The sequence below is a fragment of the Peromyscus eremicus genome, chromosome 4, assembly GCF_949786415.1.
Source record: "Peromyscus eremicus chromosome 4, PerEre_H2_v1, whole genome shotgun sequence".
In the NCBI taxonomy this organism is placed as follows: Eukaryota; Metazoa; Chordata; class Mammalia; order Rodentia; family Cricetidae; genus Peromyscus; species Peromyscus eremicus.
The window spans coordinates 12,429,019-12,456,755 of NC_081419.1; the positions used below are offsets into that span (position 1 = coordinate 12,429,019).

The 27,737-nt window shown below is 48.6% G+C and overlaps 2 protein-coding genes across 3 annotated transcripts in view; one reads left to right on the top strand and one right to left on the bottom strand.

The window, feature by feature from the left end:
- Nek6 (NIMA related kinase 6) overlaps nucleotides 1-17,769 on the top strand; it is a 77,817-nt gene extending 60,048 nt beyond the window's left edge. For both annotated transcript variants that reach the window (XM_059260220.1, XM_059260219.1), the window contains exons 8-10: nucleotides 6,130-6,224; nucleotides 13,113-13,226; nucleotides 15,853-17,769. In XM_059260220.1, the coding sequence (XP_059116203.1) occupies nucleotides 6,130-6,224; nucleotides 13,113-13,226; nucleotides 15,853-15,963 (320 nt within the window). In that variant the 3' untranslated portion in view covers nucleotides 15,964-17,769. The remainder of the gene's footprint in view (nucleotides 1-6,129; nucleotides 6,225-13,112; nucleotides 13,227-15,852) is intronic.
- Nucleotides 17,770-18,562: 793 nt separating this feature from the next.
- The window catches only part of Psmb7 (proteasome 20S subunit beta 7), a 60,919-nt gene continuing 51,744 nt past the window's right edge, over nucleotides 18,563-27,737 (bottom strand). The window contains exons 7-8 of the mRNA XM_059260221.1: nucleotides 20,523-20,674; nucleotides 18,563-18,804 (exon numbers count right to left, since the gene is read on the bottom strand). Of these exons, the coding sequence (XP_059116204.1) occupies nucleotides 18,693-18,804; nucleotides 20,523-20,674 (264 nt within the window). The 3' untranslated portion in view covers nucleotides 18,563-18,692. The remainder of the gene's footprint in view (nucleotides 18,805-20,522; nucleotides 20,675-27,737) is intronic.

Consider the following 27,737-nt stretch of genomic DNA (forward strand, 5'->3'; position numbering starts at 1 on the left):
CTAGGGGATCCATCAGGGATCCCCAGCTACTGATTCCGTGACTGGAAGGAAGCCTCACCTGTTTACTGAGTTTGGATGCCTTTTCTTTGTTGTGTGGGGTGACAGAACCCAGGGTCTCCCACATGCTAGGCAAGTGTTCTATCCCTGATAACATACCTCAATCCATTTGGCTTACAAGTTTGGAAAAGGTCAGAATGCAGAGGGAAACAGTAAGCGAAGAGCAAAGGCAGTGCCTCCTGGGCCTGTCAGTCAGGCCCAAGCCCCACTCTGTCCTGTCTTGGAAAAGATGGCTGCAATGACTAGTCAGAGCTGGTTAGGATCGCCTCGTTAGGGATGGCAGAGCCCTGGCTGCTCCGACAGTGTGATTTTATCCGCTCGGACTGCTACACTTATTACATTAATGAGGAGGAACTGGGACTTGGAAGAAGCTGCCCCCACAAGCTGGGCACCTCCTCAGGCCTCCTGAGCAGACCCTGCAAGATGGGTGCAAGGTGCCCTCCCAGGCCCATCTCTTCGCCAGGCCATGTGCACCACGGTCCAGAAGGCACCATGGGGCTGAGGATGCTGGGCCAGCTCTGGGAGCCAAGGCCCTTCCTCTGTCCCTACTCTAATCCTGGAGGTTGGCAGTGCAGACTCAGAACCCAGAACCAAAAGTCTCTAAGTTCCAGAGGAAAGCACCCTCTACCGCCAGTACACAGCTAAGTACACACAAGTCTGGTAGGGCAAGAACTAGAGCTAATTGCTATCACACCATGACACAGGAAGGATGTAGGGGCCCTTCTCATCCTGTATGTGGCTATGAATTATTCATCTTCTGCATCTACTGTGCACCTACTATGTGAGGGATGCTGGGCCAGTAGCCACATTGTCCTGGCAACCTCCTCATCTCCTAAAGCTGGTGATCCAGAGCCGGGCTTATGCAAATCTGTTCTGTGCCTTCCCTCCCTGGCCCCTCCTTATTCTTGTATTTGCTAACAGGAAGCTGGCATGAAAGGGCATTAGTCAGTGCCATGGTCAGGCTGACAGGTGCAGTACCCAGCGGTGGCAGAGCGGCTGCCTCAGTGTCAGGAATAGGAGCCGTAATTAGAGCTCGGAACAGAATGAGCGTCAGACGAATTACTAGGCAGCAGATCATATTTGTCAGGAAGGATTGCATACATAAAAATTAAGTGACAGTACACGCCGGCATAATGAAAGAAAAATGAAAGATTTGCCTATACACAGCTCACAAGCTACAAGCAAGTGTCTCGCTCCAAGCAACGGCAGCAGCTTTGAGACAAATGGTGGGTCTGGAGAGCAGGAATGCAAGCCTTGTGTTTGGCAGTGGTGACAGTGGTGACAGGGTGCCTCAGGCTGAGACTGGCCGGGGCAGGAAGGGAGGTTGTTCAGGCCCAGACCTTGTGGGGCTGCCTGGTCTCTCTGGGACTGGGGAGCAGAGCCCTTTGGGGACAACCCCATCAGGGACCAGCAGTCAAAGGGCACAGCTGCTTCCCAGGCCTGGCCCGGTCCTGGGCTTGCAGACCATTTTGTCCCTGCACCATGCTGGGCTGTGTGACTGCAAAGGGGCCACAGATTGGCACTGACGAGCTAGTGAGAGGATGGCTGTGAGGGTCTAAACTCTGCCCGGAGGAGCCCAGTGTCACCCAGGATCTGCAGCTACCTCAGCTTCCAGCCACCCTGCATTTCAGTGTCCATTCACTTCACTGAAGGGGCAGGTCATAAAAAGGTGGGCTTTAGAAATATTTGAGAAATATTTTGCTTTTATAAGATGGCCTCACACCCAGGACCTTCATCCTCATTTAGCAGAGGAGACCGAGGCTGAGAGAAGTAAGGCCACACCAGTGGTCACTGTCACATGGGTGAGAGAGCATCTCTGTCCAGGTGGATTTCCAAGGACCACCAGCCCACGGTGTGGACACAGATGGAGAGAGGGGTCCCACCAAGCTGCCTGGGGCAGGACACCTGGTGGGGAGAAGCAGAGCTCTCCTTGTCATATGCCTGTGCTGCCATGCACAGGACCCTGCTGTGTGCGACCACAACATGCTGTGAGGTGATTTGTGGTTCACACAGACAGACATCCCCAGGGATGCTCGCTCATTAGTGAGAATTCACCAAGGACCAAGCACTGTTTCAATCCCCACCTTTCATTGTCCAGTCAGGAAAACTGGCTACTAAGCATGAGAGCATCACTGATGAGAAACCAGGGCAGAGGCATCTTGGCCTTTGGCTGGAGAGTGGCCAGAACAGGTCACACCAGGGGGCAGTTTGCATAGCTCTGCCTGTCATCTATCCTGGAGTCCAGGTTTCAGTCCCACCTGGTGGATGACGTCACCTGGGGAAGGGCAGCTTGTAGACACTGGCCTTTTTCATGTCTAGTATCTCAAACAAGTGAGCATTTCTAATCCTGCTTGTATGTTTGGACAGGGGAGCGTGTTGTGGGAGTACTCTTCCCTCAGCCTGTGGGAGGGCTCTTCAGTCAGCCTTCCACTTTGAGGTCCATGTTCTCTGGTTTCTGCCAGGTTTGGAATCCCCAGTTCTAGGGTGAAGACTCAGGAAGGTCAGGCTTGGGTAAGCTCCTCTTTCTTCTGTGCAGTCCTGTCCCCTGCTATGAGGAGGGACTGAGACCAGGCAAGGCTCGCTCTGCTGCACATGTGAAACTAGTTGGTGCAAGGTGGCCTGTGTCCTATGGAATAGAACACTGCCCAGGGAGATACCCTCTCCTGTCAGTTTCTCTCCAGGTTCTCCAGCATCACCCTTCCCTGGGGTCTGGAGACACGCTCTCCAGTGGCCTGCTGCAACTGTGGGTTTCTTTCAGGTCTGTTATTTCATCTGTACACACAAGTGATGTGTTATGCTCCATTGTATTTCCTCATTTGTCATTACCTGGATAGAAAATCCAGCTAAAGCGGTGTAGCTACAGGGAGTGCTGTGCTGCTCAGCTTCCTACTCCCCTGGCAAAAGTTGCATACCCCACCACCTCCAAAGTATAGTGCCCCACAGCCTATAAGGAAGCCTGGGTCAGGGGACCAGCGGAGAGGGTACAGTGCCCTCCAGAATGGGCCAAACTGCTCTTAGCTATTCGTGATTCTTTCCCAGATGAAGCAGGTGGGTGAGTAAGGCTCAGGGGCTCATCTCCAATTGGCCGTGTGCTCCCAGAAGCTTAGGAGAGGGACAAGTGTCCAGACTCCAAGCCTGGATAGTGCTGCTTAGCTAGACGTTTACTAGAACGTTTCCTGGTGACTATGCTAGGACTTTGGCTCAGTGCAGGCCTGTCCTGACCCTGCTAGACACATCCTGGGATGGGCAACACTCACCTCAGGGTCCATCCAGCATTGGGCCACAGCTCCATCAACCACCCAATGGAAAGGCAGGTGTAGGGACAGACGGATGTGGGAATGGGTTCTGAGGAGCAGGTAATAGGTGAGGTCAGACGAGGACAGACAGGTGGAGGGGTGAAATGTAGGCAGCATCTTGGAAGAAAGCTCCTCCCTGAGCATGGCGGTACACATCTGTAATTCCAGCAGAGGAGGCAGGGACAGGAGGATCATAAGTTCAGGGTGAGCTTGGGTTGCCTAGTGAGATGCTGCTTCACAAAACCAAGGGCTGGAAGTGTGGTTCAAGGATAGAGCATTAACATGGGCAAAATCCAGATTCTAACCCCCACACTGCAACAGAAAAAGGAAGTGAAGGATGCAGGTGAGTGAGTTCCAGGACAAACTGTTTTATGTAGAGGGTTTCAGATCATCTGGCTACATAGTGAGATCCTGTCTCAAAAAAGAAAAAAAAAAATTTAAAACCACATCAGTGAGGTGGAAGAGCAATGGTAAGGAGTGGAAAACAGTTCTCCTGCCTCTCCTTAGCAACCCTGGCTCTCATGCAGGCTGTGGCCAGGACCTGCTGTGGAGCCAGAGGGAGGACGTGGTGGCCGGCCTTGCTGGAGCTCCCAGTGCATGAGCACAGTAGAGCAGAGCTCAGAAGTGAATGGTGGCAGCTAGAACTGGCTTTAGGAGGAGAACTGAGGCTGACACACACAGGTCTGGCCCAGGCTTCCTGCAGATCACCCCACCTTAGAGTCCCTCCTGCCTGGGCCTAGCAGATATCAAAGGGGCCCAGAACAAATGGGAAGAGCTACAAGGGCAGCCTTGCTGGGACACAGTTCTGATCTCTGTCTCTTGGCTAGCCCTGCACCATCATCCTTGTATTACGGCTGCCTCCAACTGTAGCACCTGGGTGCTGGAATCCAGTGCTGCTTGTCCCTAGGTTCCCTCTACTGACCAAGACCTGTGGATTCTGTCCTGTGGTTTGGCTGTGACACCTCTTCACTTCACACCTGGCCATTGGTTTGTTTTGTTTTGTTTTTGTTTTTGTTTTTTGGTTTTTTTGGTTTTTTTTTTTTTTTTTGTATTCTCACTACTGGAGTGCACAGATGTTTATTCCCTCAAGAAGTCACAGCTGCACATGTTAGCTGGCAGTTCTTTTACTGAGCAGCCACCAGTCTGATTATAACCATAGAGTATGAGTACAGGATAGGATGTCCAGTTCTCAACCATGTCTTTAAGTGACGGCTGCTGTCATGATGAAGCAACAGTCATAGTTGGATGTGTGAGTTCATGGGAACCACGTCGCAGACCATCATCTACCGAATAAGTGGAGCATTGGCCTGCAAAGAAAAAGTGAAGATATGCACAGCCTGTTATGTAACATACCCATGTCCCCTCGACTCCTGCCATGGACCAGAGCTGTCGTGCCCGGGGAGTTCAGGAGCCACAGCCCAGAGAAGTTTATACCCCCATCTGGAACAAAACAGAGGTTTTACCCCACTCTGTGAAGATCCCACCACCTCCCAATTATGCCATCAGCTGGGGACTGTTAGCATGTAGTCTTTGGGGGAGGGGGATGTTTCAGACTCAAACCATCTTGGTGAGGTGTCAGTCTGTGTCAGGTAGACCCGAGGTGATTTTCTCCATCCCGGTGTATTAGTTACTTTCTTCTTGCTGTGATAAAATACTGTGACCAGAAGAAAAGGCTTATTCTAGCTCACAGTTCCAGAGGAGGAGCCCATACTGAGGGAGGCACAGAAGCTGTCCTGGCTAGTTTTTTGTCACTTGACACAAGGTAGAGTCATCAGAGAGGAAGGAGCCTCAACTGAGAAAATGCTTCCATAAAATTTTACTGTATGCAAGCCTGTGGGGCATTTTTTAACTAGTGATTGGTGTGGAAGGGCACAACCCATTGTGAGTGGTGCCATCCTTGGGTTGGTGGTCCTGGGTGCTATAAGAAAGCAGGCTGAGTAAGAAGGCCAGTAAGCAGCTCCCTCCATGGTCTCCACATCACCTCCTGCCTGCAGGTTCCTGCCGTGCTTGAGTTCCTGCCCTGACTTCCTTCACTGATGGACTATCATGTGGAAGTGTGAGCCAAACAAACCCTTTCCTCCCCAGTTTGTTTTAGTCATGGTGTCTCTTCACATCAACAGAACAGTGACTAACATAGCAGCAGACAGCCAGAGCGGGAAGCTGCAAGGTCATAATGACCTGAAAGTGGGGTTAAAGCACACCCCACTGATGAACTTCCTTCAGCAAGACTGTACCTCCTAAAGGTTCCATTACCCCCCAAACAGCACCATCACTGGGGTTCAAAGGTTCAGTACCTGAACCTATGGGAGACTTTTCTCCTTCAAACCATTACACCCTAGCTTGCCATTCAGCTCTGAATGATATCTTTGGTGAACTGAAGGACTTTGTCATCATGAAGTTGATCATTTTAATGGATCGACCCTTTATGTAAAGCCTCTTGACCTGCCTCAGCCTCAGTTTCCCCTCATGTGGCTTAGTCAACAAGGACAGTCATTCTTTTCTGTTGAGAGCTTGTTCTGGACTGTCCACATACAAACTGTTACCTAAAGGGACAATGTCACTTGCTTTTCTGCATTGAACAGTTGTATTGAACCCTGGCTATGTGGCTCCTAACCAGTTCTTAAATCTGAGGGATCCTGGGGATCCACTTGAAGTTCTTTTAACACGGGCAGCTATCTCAGCTAACCGAGGAGGGGACAGGCCACATCTTCTCTCCCTGAACCCCTGTTCTTGCCCCACTGAGGCCCAGCTCCTAAGTCCACCCCTTGTATTGCAGTGGGAACACCATACTACATGTCACCAGAGAGGATCCATGAGAATGGCTACAACTTTAAGTCAGACATCTGGTCCCTAGGCTGTCTGCTGTATGAGGTAAGTCTCTCATGTGCAGATTGGTGGCCTGTGGGGACTTCCATGGGGACACAGGTAAGATGGGCTCATCTACCAGCTTAGGGCAGTACTGGTGCTGCACATACCCACCTGCAGTTTCAGGATCCTTGAAGACCAGTCCTTCACCCTTCAGCAGACATGGCCTCAGTGATGTGATCAAGTCATCCTTGCTGGAAGGGTAGCTGGTAGTAAGCTGTACTGTGGACTCTGAGAAGGGGATGGACCAGCAGAGCATCTCCGCTGCTCTTTTCTGGTTTCCTTGGTAACCACATTTGTGTATTATTCATTGGTAGACAGGTCCCACACAGGCACTGGGAATGGGTATGGAGTCACACCTGGCTCCTGCCCCTGTGTTACTCCCCTTAAGGAGGTACCCTGTTTTTCTAGGCCCAACAATGTGGGTCTCACTGCAGAACTTTCCCCTCCCTAGCTGTGGAATGGTGCCATCCATGGTTGTTTCCAGATCTGGTAGCCAGCCTGGAGCCAGGGACAGGGCTGTTGAATCTTGGTATGATCCTTATCATCTAAGATAGCCACAGTGGGGTCCTGGGAATGGGTCTCTGGGGAGCACAAGAGAGGTGAAGCTTGGGCCATCTGAGGTCTCCATGTTATGTCTCCATGTTGGTGGCTGCACCTCCTACCAGCCTGCTGGGACCCATAGCTGGGCACTCCCAAGAGTCTCCACCGAGCCCTGGCTACATGATTGGAGCCCTAATATGCAAGGTGGCAGGCAGGTGAGGGGTTTGGGATTAGAACTGGAACCCTGTGTTTTGCTTCCCTGAGCTTGCATGGGGTGTGGGTCTGGCTTGAACTGGTCAACCTAAAGAACCTCATTATTAAACTGATGGCTGGGGACTGACTGCAGCAGTGACACTAGGAAGTGCCCCAGGCTACACCTTGGCTTCTGGGGACTGTCCCATGGCTCTGCTGTGTGAGCTGCAGGCACACACACACTGCCCCACCACCGGTCCACATGGGGCTCTTCGGCAATGGGGTCGCCACCTCCTGGCTTCCAGATGGTCTGTCTGGGGTCAAAATTCCAATCTCTTTACATGGTGTAGAGTTCAGTGTCTCATTTTGAGCCAGGCGCTTGAGATGTGTTAGGGCAGATACTGCCTCTTCTCCAGGGGAGGAGTGGGAGGTAGAAGCGCTGCTACTGAGCTATACCCAGCTGAAGGTGATGCATTTTAAATGCTTGGCTAGAGAAGATGCCCTTGTTATGGGTCACCTCCTAGGGCTCAGTAGCCCAGTGTCATCAGGAAGGACTGTGGGCAATTCAGGCCCGAACAGTCAACAATGGGGCAGGCCAAGTCTTTTTGAGACTCTGAGGCCACAGTTTGAGGAACAGACTTAATGAGCACCTGTCTAGGGCCTGGGGTCAGAGCAGGGATCCAGAGGCTCCTCTAAGAGAGCATGGCCCAGGCATGTCAAGTGCTAGGGTGAGGGGACAGCTGTCCAGGAACTCCCAAATACTCTTTAACACATGAGATCAGGAAGCGTGAGTGATTTTGACTTCATGTTTGTGAGCATGCCCACAGAACTCTCAACCATTGGGCCTTCCAGGGGAGAGATGCAGTGTCTGGCAGATGCCTAGACTGGGCAAACGGACCCAAGGTCCAAATCTCAGCAGCAGCAGTCCCCACAGGATTGGGTCATCAGCCCCTCCGTATCAGCTCCAGCTGCCCCACATGTGGAGAGAAGTGCACGAGGCCCTGTAATTGAGGTACCCAGCTCTAGACACTCAGGCCTCTGTGAACCCACTGACCAGCTGAGCTGAGCAGCTGGTATTTGCTGCCAGTCCTTCGAAGCCCAGCAGCTCGACACATTTCCCTTTTTGCTTTGGCCAACAGGAGGTCTCAGCACAGCTCAGCGTGGGTCCTCATGGAGGGAGCCCCCTTTGACCTACTCTCATGTACACTGTCTCCATCCAGATGGCTTATTTTCTTTTCCCATCCTGTGTTGTTTATTTTCAGAAGCTGCTTCCTGTCCCCTTAGAGTCACGAGGGTCTCTAAACATAAACACAGTCTGGCTGAGAGGATAACTGTGTGCATCCCCCAGAGCCAGTGGAAGGGTGGAGGAACACAGCTGGCTCCCTCTGCTCCTGCCAGCCCTGTCCCCTGCCCAAGCCTTTGTTACCCTCCTCAGAGGCAGATGCAGCCCTGTCTTGGTGTACACCATACCCAGTCATGGCTTTGATGGGTTCCCAGCCAAGCAGGCTGTTCTGTCCTGACTTAGTGCCTAAACACATACCTGGTGAGGTGGCTCAGGCAGTTGATTTAGTCATTCGCAGTGGGTGGTGCTGCGTGCCTTGTAGCCATGTAGGAGCAAAAGGCAGTGGGAAGCCAAATAAGTCCGTCAGTTCCTCAGAGGATATTCACCCACAAGGACAGAAGGCGGCCATGGCCACTCATGGACTGCCCTCAACAGTGACAGCCGACTGCTGAAGCTAGCATCCCTTTGCACCCCTGCAGTGCATCAGGGAAAGAAGTGTATATTTTCCCAGCAGACAAGGAGGGGCCTCATCTGGGCCCAGTGTTGGGTAATTGGCAAGAGATGTCCTGCAGTCATGGCTGCCACCTCCCAGAGACCACCTGTGGTGTCTTCCCATGGTGTCAGCTTGAAGCACTGGGACAAAGTCCATCCTCCCACTCCTTGCCTAACTTAGACCACTGAGGATTCTCATGGTCCCCATGGAACGCGTGACATGTCACCATGACCTGGGGATCAAAGTGTACAAGGCCAGAAACAATCCCGTAGACATCCTCTGTTGAACCCCAGCATTGGCTGAGGTCTAGAAGCCCCTGTGCACCTTTCCTGGGCAGGAAATGAAGTGATGATGAAGCCGAATGGCTCACTTGCTGCCAGCCCTTTGCAGGGAGACCTCAAAGGCCCCACCAAGGACAGAGACCCAGCAATACCATGGGCTGGGAAAAGCTGCTTTGGAATTCTGGCTTGACCAGTGGAATGGTCTGGAAAGCCCTTCCCTCAGAGAACTGGGACACATGTCCCCTCTGGGTTACCCTTCACTCCAGGCTGTGCTTGGGAGAAGCTGGGTGACAGACAAGATAGGTGTCTGGGGTTCTTAGGTCAAGTCTCATCTCCTTCGCCTTCTACACCTTAGGTTCTTTTGAGACACAGACACACACACAACCCTTACCCTTCCTGGGCTGTGTGTCACACCCAAAGCCCCAGGGAGGCAAAGTCAGGCCTGTGACTCAGCTGTGAAGAAAGCCATGACTCTGGGGGTTTGGAAACAGCTAGTATCTGTGCCCCTAATAGCAAGTCCTTTGCTCCAACCTGCCAGGGGCTGGCTGGCCACTAGTCTGAGTAGATCTTGCCATCCTGGGTAATTGTTATAATCCCCATATCACCAGCAGGCCATCAAGTTACTTCACAGCCTGCCATCCTTAGCAGGGTGGCAGGCCCAGGGCTAGCAACTAGATGGTGAGTAGTTTAGACATGGCTTCTGATAGAACTTGTAGTTGAGTTTGGAGAAGCCCTGGTGGCAGGGAAAGCTCACTGCTGATCCCGTGTAGAGATGCTTTCTGGGGTGGCAAGGGAGAGAAGGAAGAGATCGATGGCTCATCCCTTACCCCAATTTTCTAGGCTATTTGGAGTTCCAAAGGGCCAGGTTTGTGAAAACCCATCAGATTGGCCTGTTGAAGGGCAGTCAGTCCCTCTCCCAGTGGAAGGGTGGAGGAACACAGCTGGCTCCCTCTGCTCCTGCCAGCCCTGTCCCCTGCCCAAGCCTTTGTTACCCTCCTCAGAGGCAGATGCAGCCCTGTCCTAGTGTACAGCATACCCAGTCATGGCTTTGATGGGTTCCCAGCCAAGCAGGCTGTTCTAAGTCCTGACTTTGGTGCCTAAACACATAGGAATCACTAGGCCAGCATTAGAGGGACTGACATTCAACACCCTGTCTACCTACAACAAGCCAGGACACTCATCTGGATCCTACTACTGCTGTGACTGAGAGGGCACTAGGTCACTCTGAGGGCCACCTAGGAGCCTCAGCTGCTCCCTACTATGGCAGCAATTGTCCTTTTGAAGTTGCCCAATAATTGTTGGCACCAAGGCTCTTGTTTTCATTTTTGGAGGCATTTTACCCGTGTCAAGCCATTTTTGCAGACTTCGTGGCAAAACCAGCCTCTGGGTGTGGGTGGGGCCTCTGTATACTTGCCACTCTGTGCCTAGTATAGGTGGTCAATGCAACCTTATTGTGAAGTGGGGCTTGTGGGCCAGTTTTGTCCCCACCACCACTAAGGGACCCAAGGTCAACAGTCCCACAAACCTCCGTACCTATCTGCATGTTTTGCCTAGCCCAGGGTAAATTCCTACATCAAACCCTAAACCAGTGCCCCCTACTTTTGAAGCCATCTGCAGACTCACTGCCCCACCCCAGGCCCTTTCTTAAGATGGCAAGCTGTTCTTGGAACCAGGCTGATCTGAGCGGTGAGCAGAGGGTGAGGGTAGACTAGGAAACTAAAGCTGACAGTCATACAGCCTCCCTGGGTTCCCTCCTGCTCTAAGCTAGAACTCGGGCCCACTCCACATAAGTCCAGAGGACTTCTCAGGTATGCCAAGGCCAGGGCCAAGGGGACCTCAGCCAGTGATCCAGAGCAAAGGCCTCGGCAGCCTGGCTTCTCATTAGGGAGTCAAACAGATTGGACCTTCACTGGGTGGGACATGATTACCCAATGGCCCTTCACTAGCAAGAAGGGCTAGGTTGTCTTTTGGCAGGAGGCAACAGAAGTGAGTGACAGGAAACACTTGATGGGGGAATGTCTTTATGCACACTGCGAATATGTGTTGCTCTGATTGGTTGATAAATAAAGCCATTTGGCCTATGGCAAGGCAGCTTAGAGGTAGGCAGGAAATTCAAAGAGAGAGACAGGAAGAAGGTTGGGGGAGGGGGAGACAAGCCAGCTCGCCATCCAGGGAGCAGCATGTAGTGGCACACAGGTAAAGGCATGGAATACGTCGTGACATAGATTAACAGAAATGGGCTGAGTTTAAGTGTAAGAGCTAGTCAGTAGTAAGCCTGAGTAGTTTTAATTAATATAAGCCTCTGTGTGTTTACTTGGGTCTGAGCAGCCGTAGACCGGGCGGGACATGGGAAAACTTAATATTATATCCTTCTGGGGTCTTTGATGTAGCTGAAGACTAGATAGTTATGATTTTCCTTGGTTATGATAAAAGATAAATTAGATATGAAACCTTAGACTCACAAATATAGGATAGAATGTTTTTTTTATTTTACAAAATACAAATAGACTAGACATTGTAACTATAATTCTTGCTTGATAACTTTTGTTATATGTAATTTTAATAGGTTGAAGTTAAAACCTTCCTTTTGTTTAGACAGAAAAGGGGAAGTGATGGGGGAATGTCTTTCTGTACACTATGAATGTGTTGCTCTGATTGGTTGATAAATAAAGCTGTTTGACCTATGGCAAGGCAGCTTAGAGGCAGGTGGGAAATTCAAAGAGAGAGACAGGAAGGGGGGGGGGGCGGGACGCCAGCAACATGTAATGGGATGTTACAGGTAAAGCCACTGAACATGTGGTGATACATAGATTAATAGTTATGGGCTAATTTAAGATACAAGAGGTAGCTAGCAAAAGGCTTGAGCCATGGCCATGCAGTTGTAATTAATATGGGCCTCTGTGTATTTAATTGGGGGACATGAATGGGAAAGATTTGTCCCGACCACCAGCAGGCCAGGACACAGGAAATCTTCAGACTACAAACACTTGATCCCATTATGGATTTATCAGCAGACGGGGCCCCTCAGGTGCCATGCTAGGCTATCTCCACGCTCCTACAGACCCTCTCTGAGGCTTTCCCCAGGTGCCTTCAACACTGGGGTGGGGAATCTGGTTACTTCAGGAAGAGGGAAGCCTGGGTGAGAACACACTAGGGCCACTGTCCAACAGTCCTGTCACTCCCCAGTGCCCAATAGCCTGCCTCTCTTCAAGGTGCCTAGGGTGGGGTCTGAACCTTGCCACACCCTGTAGGCTGGGGCTTCCAACTTAATGGGGCCAGACAGCCGACTGCAGAGCCCAGCTTCTCTCCACCCTGGAGCTTCCCTGAGAGAGATGGCAATAGCCTGCAGATAGCAGTAAAGGAAATGGTTCTACCTCCCCCTCTCCACATCTACATCTGTCCCAAAACCATTGGCCCTTCATGCATGACCTTTCACTGAAGGTATCTTTCAGGCAGACATGTTCCCAAGAATGTTGTTGCCACCACTCTTTAGATAAGTCAGTCAGAGCCAGGTATGGAATCACTTGCCTGTAACCCAAGTACCCAAGAATCTGAGGCAGGAGGATTACCACAAATTCAAGCCAGCCTGAACAACATGAGTCCCTCGACAGCCTGGGATACAAAGTGAGACCTTCAAACAAAGATGGGCAGAGGAAGGAGCTCAGTTGGAAAGTGCTTACTTTGCAGGACTTGTGTTAGAACCCCAGCACTCTGAAAAAGCTGTGTGCTGTGCATGTGTACTGGGGAGGTAGAGGGAGATAGGCTAATCTCTTAGACTCACTGGCCAGCCAGCTTAGCCTACCACTCATTGACAAGTGTCATGTCAGATCCTGTCTGAAAGAAAAGGTAACACCCCCCCTCCCCCCACCACTGAGAACCTGTCAGGCTCAGGCAGAGACTAGGGAACAGTCTCTATTCTTGTCAGCCAGTCCTTGGGAGAGAGGGCCTGGGGATGTGGCCTCAGGATTCAACAGCACTTCCTTATTACAATCCCAACCTCAAGCCACAGGACTGCAGTGGGGACCAACCAGTGGTCCCTCTGGCTTCTGAAATTTTAGACCTTGAGGCTGATGGTTGATCCCTGTATCCCTCTTCCCTTGCAGATGGCAGCTCTTCAGAGCCCCTTTTATGGAGATAAGATGAATCTCTTCTCCCTCTGCCAGAAGATAGAGCAGTGTGACTACCCACCTCTCCCAGGGGAGCATTACTCTGAGAAGGTGAGCAAGCTGGGGGCCAGCCTTGATGTTCTTCCAGGCGGGGTGGTGCTGAAGTGCCTGAGGCTTGTAGGATGCAGCAGCACACAGCTGAACTAGGACCTAATGCCAGGCTAGGGGTACTGAGTACCTGGGAGATGAGAGATGGGCACCCTGGGCTAGCTCATTGGTCTCCTGCTCCACCTAACAGGCCTACAACCCGGGAGTTTTGACTTTCACATTTTTATTCTGGGTGCAGGGGCTCTAGACAGTTACTGGCTATATGAAGGTCATCCTCAGATCCATCATTTTTATAGATGGGTTAAATTATATCTCCCTCCTGAATAAACTATGAGGGGTGACTGACAGGTCTCCTGGTACCCTTCTGGCTCAGGGTATAGTCAAGACAGGTCTATGTACATCCTTCATTGCCCTTAGAGTCTTGTTTTTCTCATCTGTAACATGGGGACAAACTAGAATCTCCTGTCCAGGTTTATGGTAAGGATTATTACACGTGTCATGCTCATAGAGCCAAGCCAGCATCGCCATCACCATCAAAAAGGAGCTGTTGGAAGTACCGCAGCTCATGGAAATGTTGCTAAACACCATCTGTAATGTCTGTTGAGAGTCTAAGGTCTTCCCAGGTCCACTCCTACAGAACCCAAGGCCACTGCCTCATGATAATGGCTCATATGTATAGAATCTTCCCTCATTATATTTCCACTAAGGCAGCATTCTCAACCTTTGGGTTGCAACCCCTTTAGGGGTCGAAGGACCCTTACACAGGGGTTGCCTACAATCATCAGAAAACACAGATATTTATATTACAATTCATAACAGTAGCAAAATTAGTTATGAAATAACAGCAAAAATAATTTTATGGTTGGGGTCACTGTAACATTAGGAACTGTATTAAAGGGTTGCAGCATTAGGAGGGCTGAGAACCACTGCACTAAGGAAAGCCCATCCTCCAGATAAGTTGAGGCTTTACAAGGAACACCCTGTTTATTGGGGCAAAGCGTAGGCAGAAGGCTCCAAGACAGCCTTCAGGTTCATTGACCTTCACCTGTGCATAGTGCTACCCCCTGGGGTGGGGAGGGCAGGAGTCTGGAGAATTGTACAGGACCTTTCTGCTCCAATGGCTTGAGGAGTTCTCACCAGCCCCCCCTCCCCGCCCTCTCCCCAGTGAAAGTATTTGTGTTCTGGAGATTAGCAGGAAAGAATGGATTGCATTCTTCACAAAGTTCACTGGCTTGTTCCTTCTCTTGTTTAAACTAGAACTTCCTCACTACAGGAAGACATGCTACTTGGCTCTCACCAGTTCTGTGTTCCTGTGCCAGTCTGCCTATGGACACCATCACCTCACTTCAGTTGCAAGGCAGAAATGAAGGCCCCAGAGCCCTTAGCTTTATCTTCTAGGGCAGCCATTCTGTCTCACTAGCATTAGCCTCCGGCAGGCAGCAGCTCCAAATCCTGCTTAGCACAGAGTGTGTCCCTAAATATACCCACTTTCAAAGCTGTATCATGTCTTAAGGAACCTTGTCATTTTGTTGTTGTTGTTCCCCCTTATGACTGGTAACTATGTAGTCAGCTTCTAAGTGTTGCAGGGCAGACTTCACCTTGACATGGTTTTCATATTTTTACCTGATGAGTCATGGTTCCCTTCCAGAGCAGCTTCAGAAATCGCTGTTTGTAGGTGAGCTTGGACTCCAGATACCACCTTCATTTGCTCATGGACTCCAGTGTTTATAAAGCAGTGGGATCACCAAATGGCCAGGCAAAAGAGGGAGGCACAGCCTATGGTTCTATAGCCAGTGCTCAGTGTGGCAGGAAGTCCAAGACTGGCCCCCGAGCTTGAGATGTATGCTGCAGCCCCAGGACCTCTGGAACATCCCTGGGCCCTCCCCAGGCTCTGCCTCCTGAGGCCTTAAAGCTCTCTGGTCCAGGACCTCCCCTCTCTCTACTTTTGCTGGTGACCACCAGCACCCTCAGCAGCAGGCACTGAGATGGGAAACGCTGCAGCCTGCCCAGTGTTGAACACTTAAAACCCAGGCTTTTTAAGGTCATTATTTTAATTACCATTAAAATAACTAGCACTCTGGCTATCAGAACGAGAGGGATCAGAGGCTTAAGGCGCCCCTCCCCCACCCTGGCGGGCAAAGCCTTCAGTGTCTGGATAATTAAAAGCGTGTCTTTCATGAGCACAATGAAGAGGCCAGGGGGTGTTCAGACTGCAGCCTTGCTGCATGTTAATGCATTTATTATGATCAATAAGCCCTTTCCTTGAGTTTTCTCTGGTTTGGGCTTTGTGTGACTGACAGCAGACACACATGTGCACAGGGTACTCACACTCACAAATCTGCACAACAGTGTGCAGTTGAAAATTGAAGATTATTTGAGGGCAACAACTCTCAGGGTCTCAAAGCATCACCTTTGGAACTAGACAGGCCTAGGCATGCATGGGCTGCCCCCCTCACCTCATCCCCCACCCCACTCCCAAGAGCTGTGTGACCATATACCTTATCCTGAAAAGCACTCTTCCCTTGAAAGGGGACAACAGTTCCATCTGAGGTGCCATGTGGCAGAACGTGTGGATGTGGGTAAAGTACTTGAGCACTTTAAGACTAACAGAACTGCTCTTTCCTTGCAGCTTCGGGAACTGGTCAGTATGTGTATCTACCCTGACCCCGACCACCGGCCTGACATCGGATATGTGCACCAAGTGGCTAGGCAGATGCATGTCTGGACATCCAGCACCTGAATGCAGCATGCCTCAAAGCCAAACACCACTTGTCTTACTTGAGTTCTCTCCCCAAGGGCACATGGAAGCCCCCACAGCCAAGACCAGAGGGCTCAGCAGGCTCCCAAAGGCGGCTGCCTCTGCCACTGAGCTGAAGGCAGCTGGGTTATGGTCAAACTCCAAAGTCCTTTCTTTGAACTGTTGCAGACAATCTGAGCTGGGCTATTAGTGGGGGGAAGGGGCTTGGCAATCACTGAAGTCCCTGTACCAACTGAAATGTGAACCTCTGCCTGGTTCCTTCATACCTGTCCAGGCCCACACTGTCAGGAGACTTGCAGGGAACAGGGTGACTGGTGTGGGTGAGCCTCTGCAAATGGTTAACACCAGTTGGTTTAGTTCTTAGTACCTTTCCATACAGCCAGGCTGTGTGCTTCATTTACTCTCTTGTAAGGGGATACAATTGAAATAATGGTTTAGAGTAGAGACTTTGCTAATACTTCCTATGCATCTTATAACTCGATGAGTGACAGTGAGGAGCACCCAGCATCGGGCACTGAGAGGCATGGCGTCTGGGAGGTAGGAGTGTCCTCCTTTTCTGAACCCTGCTATGTACCACTGCCTCCTGGAATACTGTGGCTCACTGTAGGATAAGTATATGGCATTTTCATCCATGGGAAGATAGCAAGAAAAACCCAAGAGCTTTGTCCTCACACTGTTCTTTTCAAATTCTAGTTCTCTATCTTCCTAGTGTGACTTGGGCAAGTCTGTGGGCCTTTTTGAGCCTTCACTTCCTCATCTGCAAAAAGGGTCAATGAAGTGTCTATCTTCCAGGTGACTGACAGCATCTAAAACAAAAGGTGCTACTTAGGCATGCATGGCAGCCTAAGTTTGTTGTCCCGGCACTTGGGAGGTAGAGGCAGGAGGATCAAGAACCCAGGGTCACCCTCGGCTATATGGGAAGTTTGAGACTGGACTGGACTACCTAAGACCTTATCTCAAACAAAACAAAACAAAACAGATGCAAACCAGCCAGCAGTGGCAGCCTGTCACCCTTTCAGAAAACTCCAGTCCATGAGAGTCAAGAATTAAAAACAACTGTACTATGGGCAGGAAAAGCAGAAATATGTTCATTTACTTTCTGTTCTCAATAGGACTAACTGTGAAGACTAACTTATAAATGTGAATTCAAGGAAACTTAAGTACTGGAGGAAACAGTCTGAATTATTTTGTTCCCCTTTGGCAAAAAATATTTACATTATGATTCATAATAGTAGCAAAATTACAGTTATGAAGGAGCAACAAAAATAACTTTGATTGTTGGGGGTCGCCGCAACATGGGGAACTGTATTAGAGGGTTGCAGCTTTAGGAAAGTTGAGAACTACGTAATACTCGAGCAGTACCCACTTGGTGACAGGCCAGTGCTGCTGTGTCTTGTCAGGTGATGCTTAACTTGCTGCTGGGTGAACTTACTACCAAGAAAGAGCTCCCAAAAACAGGGTCCTGGCTGGCCACCACCCTCTGAGCAGAGCCGGCACTCCAGGTATGGGCTCTGCTCAGATTAAGCTCTCCATGTTTTAGACAAAATGGGAAGAGGAATGACTGCGGAGCAGCCTAGGGGTGGCTCTAACAGCTTGTCAGTGTCATCTTGAACTGCAGACTATAAACTGAGTACTCAACAGCAGCACAACTTCTTGAGGCACCTTTAGAAACAACTTGCCAGGCCCCAAACAGTCTAAGGAATACCAGAATATTTTTAAGTTCTCCAAGTAATTCTGAGAATCATCAGCCAAGCTGCCACTCTCAATAAATCCACTGTACTCTCTCAAGCTGGACTGGACTGGAGTTTCAGCAGTTTCCACAAGGGAAGTGGGCCTCCAGTGGCCCACCCCACAATACTCATTCTGGGGAAGATCAGAGTTGCTGTTTCCTCCTGCCCAGCTCTAACTTCTGAAAGTTTTCCTGACTCTTGGTATGCACTGTTCTGTCTTTGGCACAATTAGCCTGTGTATATCAAAGAACTTAAATTTCAGTACTCCACCCACTGTCCATACCAAGAGAAACATCTGCCCATGTGTGGCCCCGGGATGTCCAGAGTCTCCACCAATCACCATGCAGAGAGGCAGTGCAAGGACATGTCCTAATTACTACAAGAGAGCAAACCCCGTGTACTCTTTGACTGTCACGAGTTTCACACAGCATGGGAGAGCCAAGTCTCCATCTGCCCTTTTCTAGACTTGAGCATGCACAGTCCAAGGACTCAAACTGAAGGTGTCTGCCTCATGTGAATGTGGGGGACAGGGCAGGGTACTAGGAGTAAACTTGGGGTGCATGCAGGGCAAGCCACCCACTGGGTCATGTCACAGCCCAAGCCTCCCTCACTGCGTACACCTGACATGCAGGTTGCTGGATACTGGATCACCTGTTAGGACAAACTCCTGGGGCTCCCCACAAGTGAAGATGAAGTACACAAGCCACAGACCATGTCATACACGGTCACTTGGAGAGCCAAAGGAACCCAATCTGGTTTTGGGCCACATCACTGACACTGAAATCCAGACTGGAAGGAGAGTCAGGTCAACTGGAGCCCAGACCCACAGTCCCCACATTACAGCCACTCACTGAGTTTTGTCTTTTTTTTAATTGAGCCTCACTCAGCAAGCAGTAGCTGAATGTGTGTTTTCGGGTGGGATGGGATGGGGTGGAGTGTACCCCAGTCACCCAGAGAGATAACCAACCACCCCAGCACCATTCACGAAGTGTCCATGGTCTGGACAGTCTCTTCTAGCACCTCAATCTCCAGAGGGGTGACTTTCTCGGTGAGGACAGCTGTAGTGCCTTTCTCACACCTGTACCGGCCAAACCTAAGGAGAGAAGCCAAAGCAGTTAAGCCAGGACAGAGACATTGTACTCAGATAGCAATAGGCTGGACTGGAGTCTTGGTTCTGGGAACTCCACCTCTGGCGTTAGGGAGTCAATTACCCTTCACTTCCAAATGCTATAAAATGGAGACACTTTTGCGAGGTGTGTGTGTCAGACAACACTTCAGAGATAATATAAAAGCACTGGTTTCCCATTTTCCTTCCACACTCCATCATCCTCAGAACATGCTAGAAGTTACTTGGTCATTTGACTTCAGGCTGTCACTTCCTTAAAACTCACATCCTTCCATGCAGCAATGTGAGTGACACAGAATGGCGTCCTGCCCCACAACTCTAGAAGCCAAGCTCCAGGCCTATCACTTCAGAACACACAAGGTTAACTGTCACCACAGGGGCATGGTGGATCACCACCAGGACACACCTACCTGACCTGCCTCCTTGGGGCAGGTCTCTAAGCACAAAGTGCTTACCCTGATCCAATGTGATCTCTAACTCTCCAGAATCCTGACTGCCAAAATGCAGTACTAAACACCCGCTTTTCTGCTTTGTCTCACGTTGGAATGATTTCCAGTAAGCTGGTATCCGACCAACGGAAGCTGTGCCATGATCATATACTCCTAGGAAACTTGTCCATTAAAACAGGCACTTAGGCTCCAATAAGGAGCAGAAAGAAAGGGTATCTGATGCTCAGGTGGACTTTAGGAGGAGGTATACTTTTTTCCAAATACGTCTGTCCTTGTTCCCTTAAGGTTTAAAGATGTCTCTTGGTACACATCAGGCTGGGTGTACCTAAGTGTTGCCTTGAGAACAAAGTCCCAGTGGCCCAAGAGGCTGACTTTGACCTTTACTCTGTCTTTAGAGGGAGTGGACACAAGAGCCCCATACCTTTTGGGTAAGGCTGTTGGCCTTAGCAGCATGCAGGGCAGCAGCCAGGTTCATGGTGACGGGCATGGAGCAACTAGCAAGCCTTTGCCTTCACCTGTGTCCATTCTGGGGAGGGTTCCCTTATCTAGGCAGCATCCTCAGAGCCATGAGTCCAAAGGGCAGTGGGATTCTAGTGTGTAGATATTGGTGTTGCCCCAAGGCAGACTATTGCGTACCCACCTGTGCTTAGCCCCTTCCTTATCACCTCACCAGCTAGCCTCCTTGTCACTTTGTTGGGTCCATCCCCACCCAAAAGGCTAGGATGGAACCTGGAACCTCCCACATTCTAGGCTAAAGCATGAACAACACTGGTAGCTACCAGGGCCACAATTCAGAGGCTCCTAGCCACCAGATTAGAACCCTTAGGATGTCTTGGGCCAGCCTGAACAAAAGTTCAGCCCAAACACCTCACAAGATACCACTGAAGGCTTAAGATGCTGAAGAAAACGGTGTGTGTGTGTGTGTGTGTGTGTGTGTGTGTGTGTGTGTGTGTGGTGAGGGAGACGACGGACAGACACACACACGCACACACGACCTCTCTGTCCCAGCTCTCAGCCTGAAGCTCTCTCCTGATAACACATGATAGATAAAGACATCTCCATGCCTGACCACAGCCTGTGATCATAAGGTAGCCTTGACTCAAGACCTGTTGTTAGAAGCTGCTTTGGAACACAGGCTTTTCTCAGTGTAGCAAAGAATCCAGAAAGCCCAATCCAGATAGCATGGAGATTCCAAAGGTGACAGGACACAAGAAAAATGCCAAACCCTTCACTTACCTGGTCCCCTTCTTGTTGGGCACTGAGTATGGACGAAGAAAGTCCAGCTTGCTCTTGCTGATGACACACAGATCGATGTTGCTTCCAGACCCCAAGTCATTAAAGATGCCAGCTGCGATAGCTTCACTCACTAGCTTCTTGGCTTCTTCCTCCTGAAAAAGACAAAGGCAGCCATGATGACTTGTGTCCATGGAGAATGGCGGCCTGCTCAGAAACTCACAGGGTGCTTCTCAGATGTGTTCGTAGGTGGTGTTTAAAATTTTTCTAGAACTATAATGTTTTCAACACCATTTGGCTGGCCTAAAGCTCTTCAGGTGGTAAGTGGGAGCCTGGGCCTTTCAAATCCTTCATGCCTATGCCCTTTCTTCACCACAAAGTCTTCCATCATATGCTATTAGCAGCCACCATTTAAAGCAAGACTCACTAAGTTCTTCTGTGGTGGCTTGAAAGAAAATGGCACTATTAGGAACTGTGGCTTTGTTGGAGGAAGTATGTCTCTGTGGGAGTGGGCTTTGAGGTCTCCTTTGCTCAAGCTACACTCAGTGTGGTACACAGTACACCTGTTGCCTGCAGATCACGACGTAGAACCCTCAGCTCCTTCTCCAGCATCACGTCTGACTGCACACCATCATGCTTCCCACCAGGATGATAATGGACTAAATTCTGAAACTAAGTCAGCCCCAATTAAATGTTTTCCTTTATAAGAGTTGCCATGATCATGGTGTCTCTTCACAGCAATAGAAACTCTAAGACATCTTCTCATAAGGGCCCGGTAGTAAATATTTTAGGTTCCTGTGCACACTTGTTGTCTGTTACAACTACTTAATGACACCACCTAGCACAAAACAGCCACAGACAATGCATAAACAGGGTGATTATGTGTCCCAGTAAAACTTTATAACAAAAACAGGTGTCAGGCTAGATTTGACTCATGGGCTTCGTTTGCCAAATGATCAAAGTATTTTAACAGTGACTCCAGGATAGAATCCTCCTACCCAAGGATAGGGGAAGACAAAGCTGCAGTCTATAAAATAGAGGAGAAAGATGCACAGGCTCGGAAAAAAAACAAAAACAAAAAACTAAAGATACCGACTTCCTGGTAACATAATGGAGAAAATCAGCACTGTGGGGCTGAGACAAGCTGATACCAAAGCACAATTGTAGTTCTAGGAAATGTTGGCAGAGTCAAACATTAGACTACTTGAATGTGTGTCCACCCCCTATGAGCCTACAAGTTCGTTGAAGTGACTTGTTGCTTCTCCCAAAAGTTCCTCTTTACTTTTTGAGTCGAGAGCGCCAGCATATGCCAAGTGGGACACTAGGGCCACAGATAGAGGTCCCAGAACCTCTCACCCTCTTGGGATTTTAAAAGTTCACTGGGAGCATCAGACCCATGTGACTGTTCCAGAGCATGAAGAGGGTCAAAAGGTCAATAATGGCTGCCTCAGTGAAGCTTCAAGGAGAGCTGAAGGCAGGCTGTCAACAAAGGCACCCAGGAAACGGGTGCAATGCAGGCGGCAGGGTAGAACATGGGCCCATGAAGCTGAAATCCTTTACACAACAAGGACAGAAATGAGCCAGCCTTTTCTACGTGCTTCATCTGCTACCCGATGGCACGAGAGTACAGACACATGAGCCCAACAAAATGCACACATCTCAGTAATACCACCCCCCAACTCCAACCCCCGTGCACCAAATGCCCTAAATCTGGCCTAAGAACCTTGATGGACAAATTCAAGGCTTCAAGTTGTGAGAAAATCTGAGCCAGGCTGGAATACTAGTGACAGGAGTGCCCTCTACAGACCCAGAGGAGGAGAGACAGCTCTGCAAGAGTGGGAGGGGTCTTACCCAACCAGCAGTCAGACACGTTTGTGAGGGTGGTAAAGCAAGCTATTCTCATGTGCATGTGCACAGTGCTGTAAGAATTCACCCCAGAGGGCCATCTAAACAGGAACTCTCTCCTGGGATTCTCAATAGTCCCTCAAAAGCCTTACCAGAAACAAGGGAAGGTGGTGGAGCAGATGGAAGTGGAGACTGCTCCCACATAGCAAATCCCAACCACCCGCTTAACAAATGCAACCTCATTCCAACTCACTTTGCGTATTAACCAACCTTAGATGTGCATGTGCACGCACACTGGGAGCGCCCTGCTTGCTCCCCTGCTCAGGGCTGCCATCCCTTCTCCCCCTTCTCTTTTCTCCACTTAACCATTGCCTTTCTTTGTCTGTTCTCATCTCTGTTGCTGGTGCTCTGAGCAAGGAAGGTACACAGGACAGGGAGGAAAAGAAACAAGCAAAAAACCCAACAACAACAACAACCCCCAATAGTGCTGCAGACCTTAAGTTCTCAAGGGAAGATGATGTAGAGGGCACAGAAACATATGAACTGTGTTACACATGCCTGTTTTAATTCAACTGTAGCACCTACCCAGGAGGTGCTACAGAGTGCAGGTGATTCTCTCTCTGTTTTTTTTTTTTTTTTTCAAACGTTTGGAAATGGAAGCAGATTGCTGGCAAAAGCACATTTCAAAAGGTGCAAAACTTTTAAATGTATTATGTATAATTTGGTTTACTTGAGATGATTCTTTAAGGAACCCCCTCCTCTATGCACACACACACACACACCCCCATAATGTGTTACATACTGAGTCAGGCACCTGGATAAACAGGTTTTACTCCGGTCCTAAGCATCTTCTGAGGCTCATAATAATCAGAAAGTATGGCTGAGAGGGAGCCCCAAGGTCACATAGCTAGCAAACAGTCAAACAGGTTTGTGGTAGCCACAAGCCCTATCGGCTAACAAGTGACCTCTCTTGGGCTCTGGGCTCTTCACTAATTGGGGACACCAAGGCTGTGTCATGTGTCACTCACTGTCACTAGGAGCCTCAATACCTGGGTTGAGTTTAAGAATGGTGGCTGCCAATTTCTGTCTGGTCCAGTAGCAGCTCCTCTGGTAGTCATCTCTATTATGGAGAAGGGGGCCTTGTGTTTCCCACAATACCCATGAACTACTTACCTGACAACAGCCTATTTTCCATGGTGCTGGAGTAATGTTCCTACAATGTCATGCCAGGGATCATTATCAAGATGAAGGTCTTATTACATGTCCTTCCCTTAACCACCAAACTCCCTTAAAACACCAGGAGGTTGAAAATGACTACTGTCTACCCATTACTTACACAGTATCTTCAAGAAGTATTTTCAGAGACCTATTACATTCGAGAAACTGCTTTATATGTCAAATACTGGCTTTGAACACAGTACTTTACAAATAGACTTCTAGGCACAGACATACCTATACTACTATGTTCATTTGCATATTTTTTCCCTAAAGTAAAATTTTGCAATTAAATAACTTTTGTATTTAACATGTGCTATCAGTATTTTGGAAAAGTAACAAGAAAATCCTAAGAGGTGGAGAAAACACCACATTTTATCATCTTTGGCCCACAGAACATTCAGGAAACACTGTCTTCCTCTAGGATTCATTCTTTCTAGGACTTTGCACTTCCCTTTTCTGGAAGATTTGAGGTGATCTGGGTCCTGAGCAACATCTGCCTGGGACAGGTGCTGCAGAGGGGCTCTGACCCAGCCATGCAGACCCTGTGCCCCCAGCTGGCCAGGCCCAGGTGCTATATTCTCTCCCTGCTGTGCCGGCATCCTCCTCCAACCAGCCAGCTGCTCATGGATTTACATTGCTTATCTCAAGGGAACTTTGAGATTCAGTGTGTTAGACCTGCAGGACACATCCCAACTACAAAAAAAAAAAAAAAAAAAATAGCCCTCCATGATAAGAACAGCTCCAAAACACTCATGCAGAAGACCATGACCCTGGTGTAAAACAAACAAACAAACAAAAAACAAAACAAAAAAACAGAGAGTCTCAGGTTCAAGGTCATCTAGCAGATGTGGAAGCAGACAGACAGAACTGAATCTTCAGACTCCTATTTCCTGCTGTGTGGCTAGGAGCCAGTAACCACCTCTCTGAGATGGCTCTTCTAATATGATAATAAATTCTACCTCACAGATTTGCTGCAAAAACTAGAAATCAAGTACAGAAAGCAACTATAATGAGTTGGCACATGGCAAATGCTTAATGGCTGATAACTTACTTAATAAAACAAGCCAGAGGGCTCCTAAAATGATGCAATCCACCTTTAAACAGCAAGTGCGGATACCAAGCCCCAAGCCAGAAAAAGGCAGTCCAGACAAACCTGCTGACAAGCCTTCACCCAGTGCCATGGAGAAGTTCCTGTAATAATTAATCCAAGCAAAGCACACTCCCTAAAAGTTCAGAGAATATAAAAGGAGCACTTCCTGCTTTATGGCTACAAAGACCAAACTAACTGGGAATATCAGTCCCCCGGGCCACCCTGCTTCTTAAATGAGATTACAATAAGAGTGATGTACTGTACTCCAAGTCAGCTGTGACAAGCAGCACTTTATAGAGCTATCTGTTTGTCTCCATCACTGCACCACACAATGTGTCCCTGGACTCCAATGTGCAGCTCCATTTACCGCTACATGACAAATGGGCAGCACTTGTAAAAGGCACAAAGAGGTCCACGTCGGCCATGTAATGGTCACCACAGCTGTACCCGAGTGCTTGAGGGGACAAAACAGACCCCCAAGTTCATTAAACTGACCAGTAATGGATCTTTCAAAAAGTGCCTTAGGAATCATACAGAAAGGGCTAAAATAAATAACTCAGCATGGAAGGCTAATCTGAAACGGTGTTTGATAAATTATTTATACCACAGGCGATTGTCTGCATTTAATATTGGAGCTACTAGTAGCATCTTTAAAAGATGATTTATGTGTTGTAACGCTATTAAACTTTATATTGGCCCACTGCTAGCTATAAAGTCTGCTGAGATTTAGAGAATGAGTTTTAAACTGTCACTGCAACATCATAGGAGATGGAGGCTGTATTAAATCTTTACTTTAAACCTGTTATCTAGAGAGTTGTGTTTTGTAGACACTCACAAACTGATAGATTACCTCTGCATCCGCTACAGTGTGGGTCCAAATAGTACTGCAGAGAAACTTCTCCACGTTATCCCACCTACAGTTACAATCCAATTCTTCTCACTAAAGTGATTTTTGGATTGGCAATGTCACCAGAGTAAAATGTAGGTGTGCCAGCCAATGGGCACCCTGCACAGTTCTGCTTCAAATTAATCCTCTTTAAAGAAACCTTGTGCAACCTGACAGCTTGGTTATGCATACTGAGCACACTTATGCTGGGAGCAAGGAAAATATTAAGTATATATTTGACTAAAGCCTAACATACCATTTAGATACATTTGCAATGTAAAAATATATGTATATGGCCAGTCATTTGAAACAATACATTTGTAACTAAAAATTTTAGAATTTAAAAAGAAACAACATTGGTTATTTGCAGGAAAATGCCTTCTGTTATGTAGCTAGAGGAAAGGCATGGGAAGGGGAGGAAGAAGCCTCCTCGGTCATGAAGGGCAGAGCTCTCTGTGCCTACTGTCTTTACTGCCTGGGAGTTGTGGGGGTTGGGAGGGGTCGGAACCAGAGGATGATGCTGCCATCTTCCTCAGCTGCTCTCCCACTTTTTTTTTTTTTTTTGGGGGGGGGGATAGGGTTGCTCACTGAACCTGGAGCACACTGATTGGTTAGATTGACTTGTCAACTAGCCCCAGGGATCTATCTGCCTTGTCTCAGTGGGCCCACTGATGGGATTTTTTTACATGGCTGCTGGGAATCTGAACTTAGATCGCCAAGCTTGCACAGTGTAGCAAGTACTTTATACCTACTGAGCCCCCAGTCCCCTCCATTTTCTCATAGAGGCATCCCTTTTCCTTCTATGCCTCCACAGGAACTGGACAGCTGGCTCTCCTCCCTTTGTTTCCTCTGGTGGAAAGAATGTGGGATAGCATGGCAGTCCAATTCTCACCTAGCTTCTATTCCTTTTTCTACTTGCTACTGAATCTACATTTACCCCTACTAGTTGCCAACTTTATTTCAGTTACTCCTTTATTGACAACATATATTTAACTCCTTGGAACCAATTGTGAGAAGGCTGCATGGATGCTAGTCAGTGGATGCAAATTTCAATAAGGAGGGATGGGTCAAGAGATTTCCTGTATTAGATAATGACCATAGGTAATATATAATAAATATAGAAATGGCTGAGCATGGTGGTGCATGCCTTTAGTCCTAGCACTCTTGAAGCAGATGTAGTGATAGAGGCCAACCTGGTCTTCATAATGAGTTCTAGGACAGTTAGGGATACACAGTGAGACCCTATCTCATGGAAGTTGAGAGAGAGAGAGAGAGAGAGAGAGAGAGAGAGAGAGAGAGAGAGAGAGAGAGAGAGAGAGAGAGAGAGAGGGAGAGAAGGAAGGTTAAATCAATCAGAACTTAGTTTATTAAAATAATCCAAATTAATCTTAGAAAATTTACATAATCTTTCTTTACTCTGATTTGGAACAACCCACTGTTCTGTTGATTAAATGGAGACCTTGAACTCCACCATCCTTAGCATTAGGCCCATGTACACGAACACATACACAAGGAGTAATACAGCCTACTGCTCTGACGATCTGAAGCACAGCAGGCTAAGTCTGGGTGTGGTTCGAGTTTGGACTCCAACAGGAGAGTACCACACTTCTGTACCTCACACCTTTTCCATCTTTGTATCCCAGGAAATCAGTATGCAACATGTACAGCAATAAATTAAGAAACAATCTCAACTTCAAATACACATACAGCTTTGCTAGTCAAAGACAAAGCCATAGAACAGGTCAATACCAAAGACAGTAATTCCAAAACTATACCAGTCTCAACTGGAGACCACTCAAGGTCAATTAACAGCAAGGAAGAAAGGGCTTGAATATGACATTTTGTAGTGACTGGTTAATATGCTGAGGTTTTAACTATGCCATTGACAGGGCCCAAATTTAATGGCTGGTGGTGAATAAAAAAGAGCTCAATAGAGTATTTTAAAAAGCCCCCTCCCGCAGCAGGTAGGCACAAATCTGATACACTCCACATGTGGCCACATCCTTTACAGTGGAAAGGCTAATTTGTTTTTCAGGCTGGGGTGGGTGACAAGGTAAAGACATCCAAATTCCAGGTCTGGCTTGAGCTCTTGGGGTAAATAGGACTGCCTGTCGGAACACCTAGAAATCACTGTGTAGAAGTAAAGAGCAACTGTGCCTTTAAAGTTATCAATTTTAGC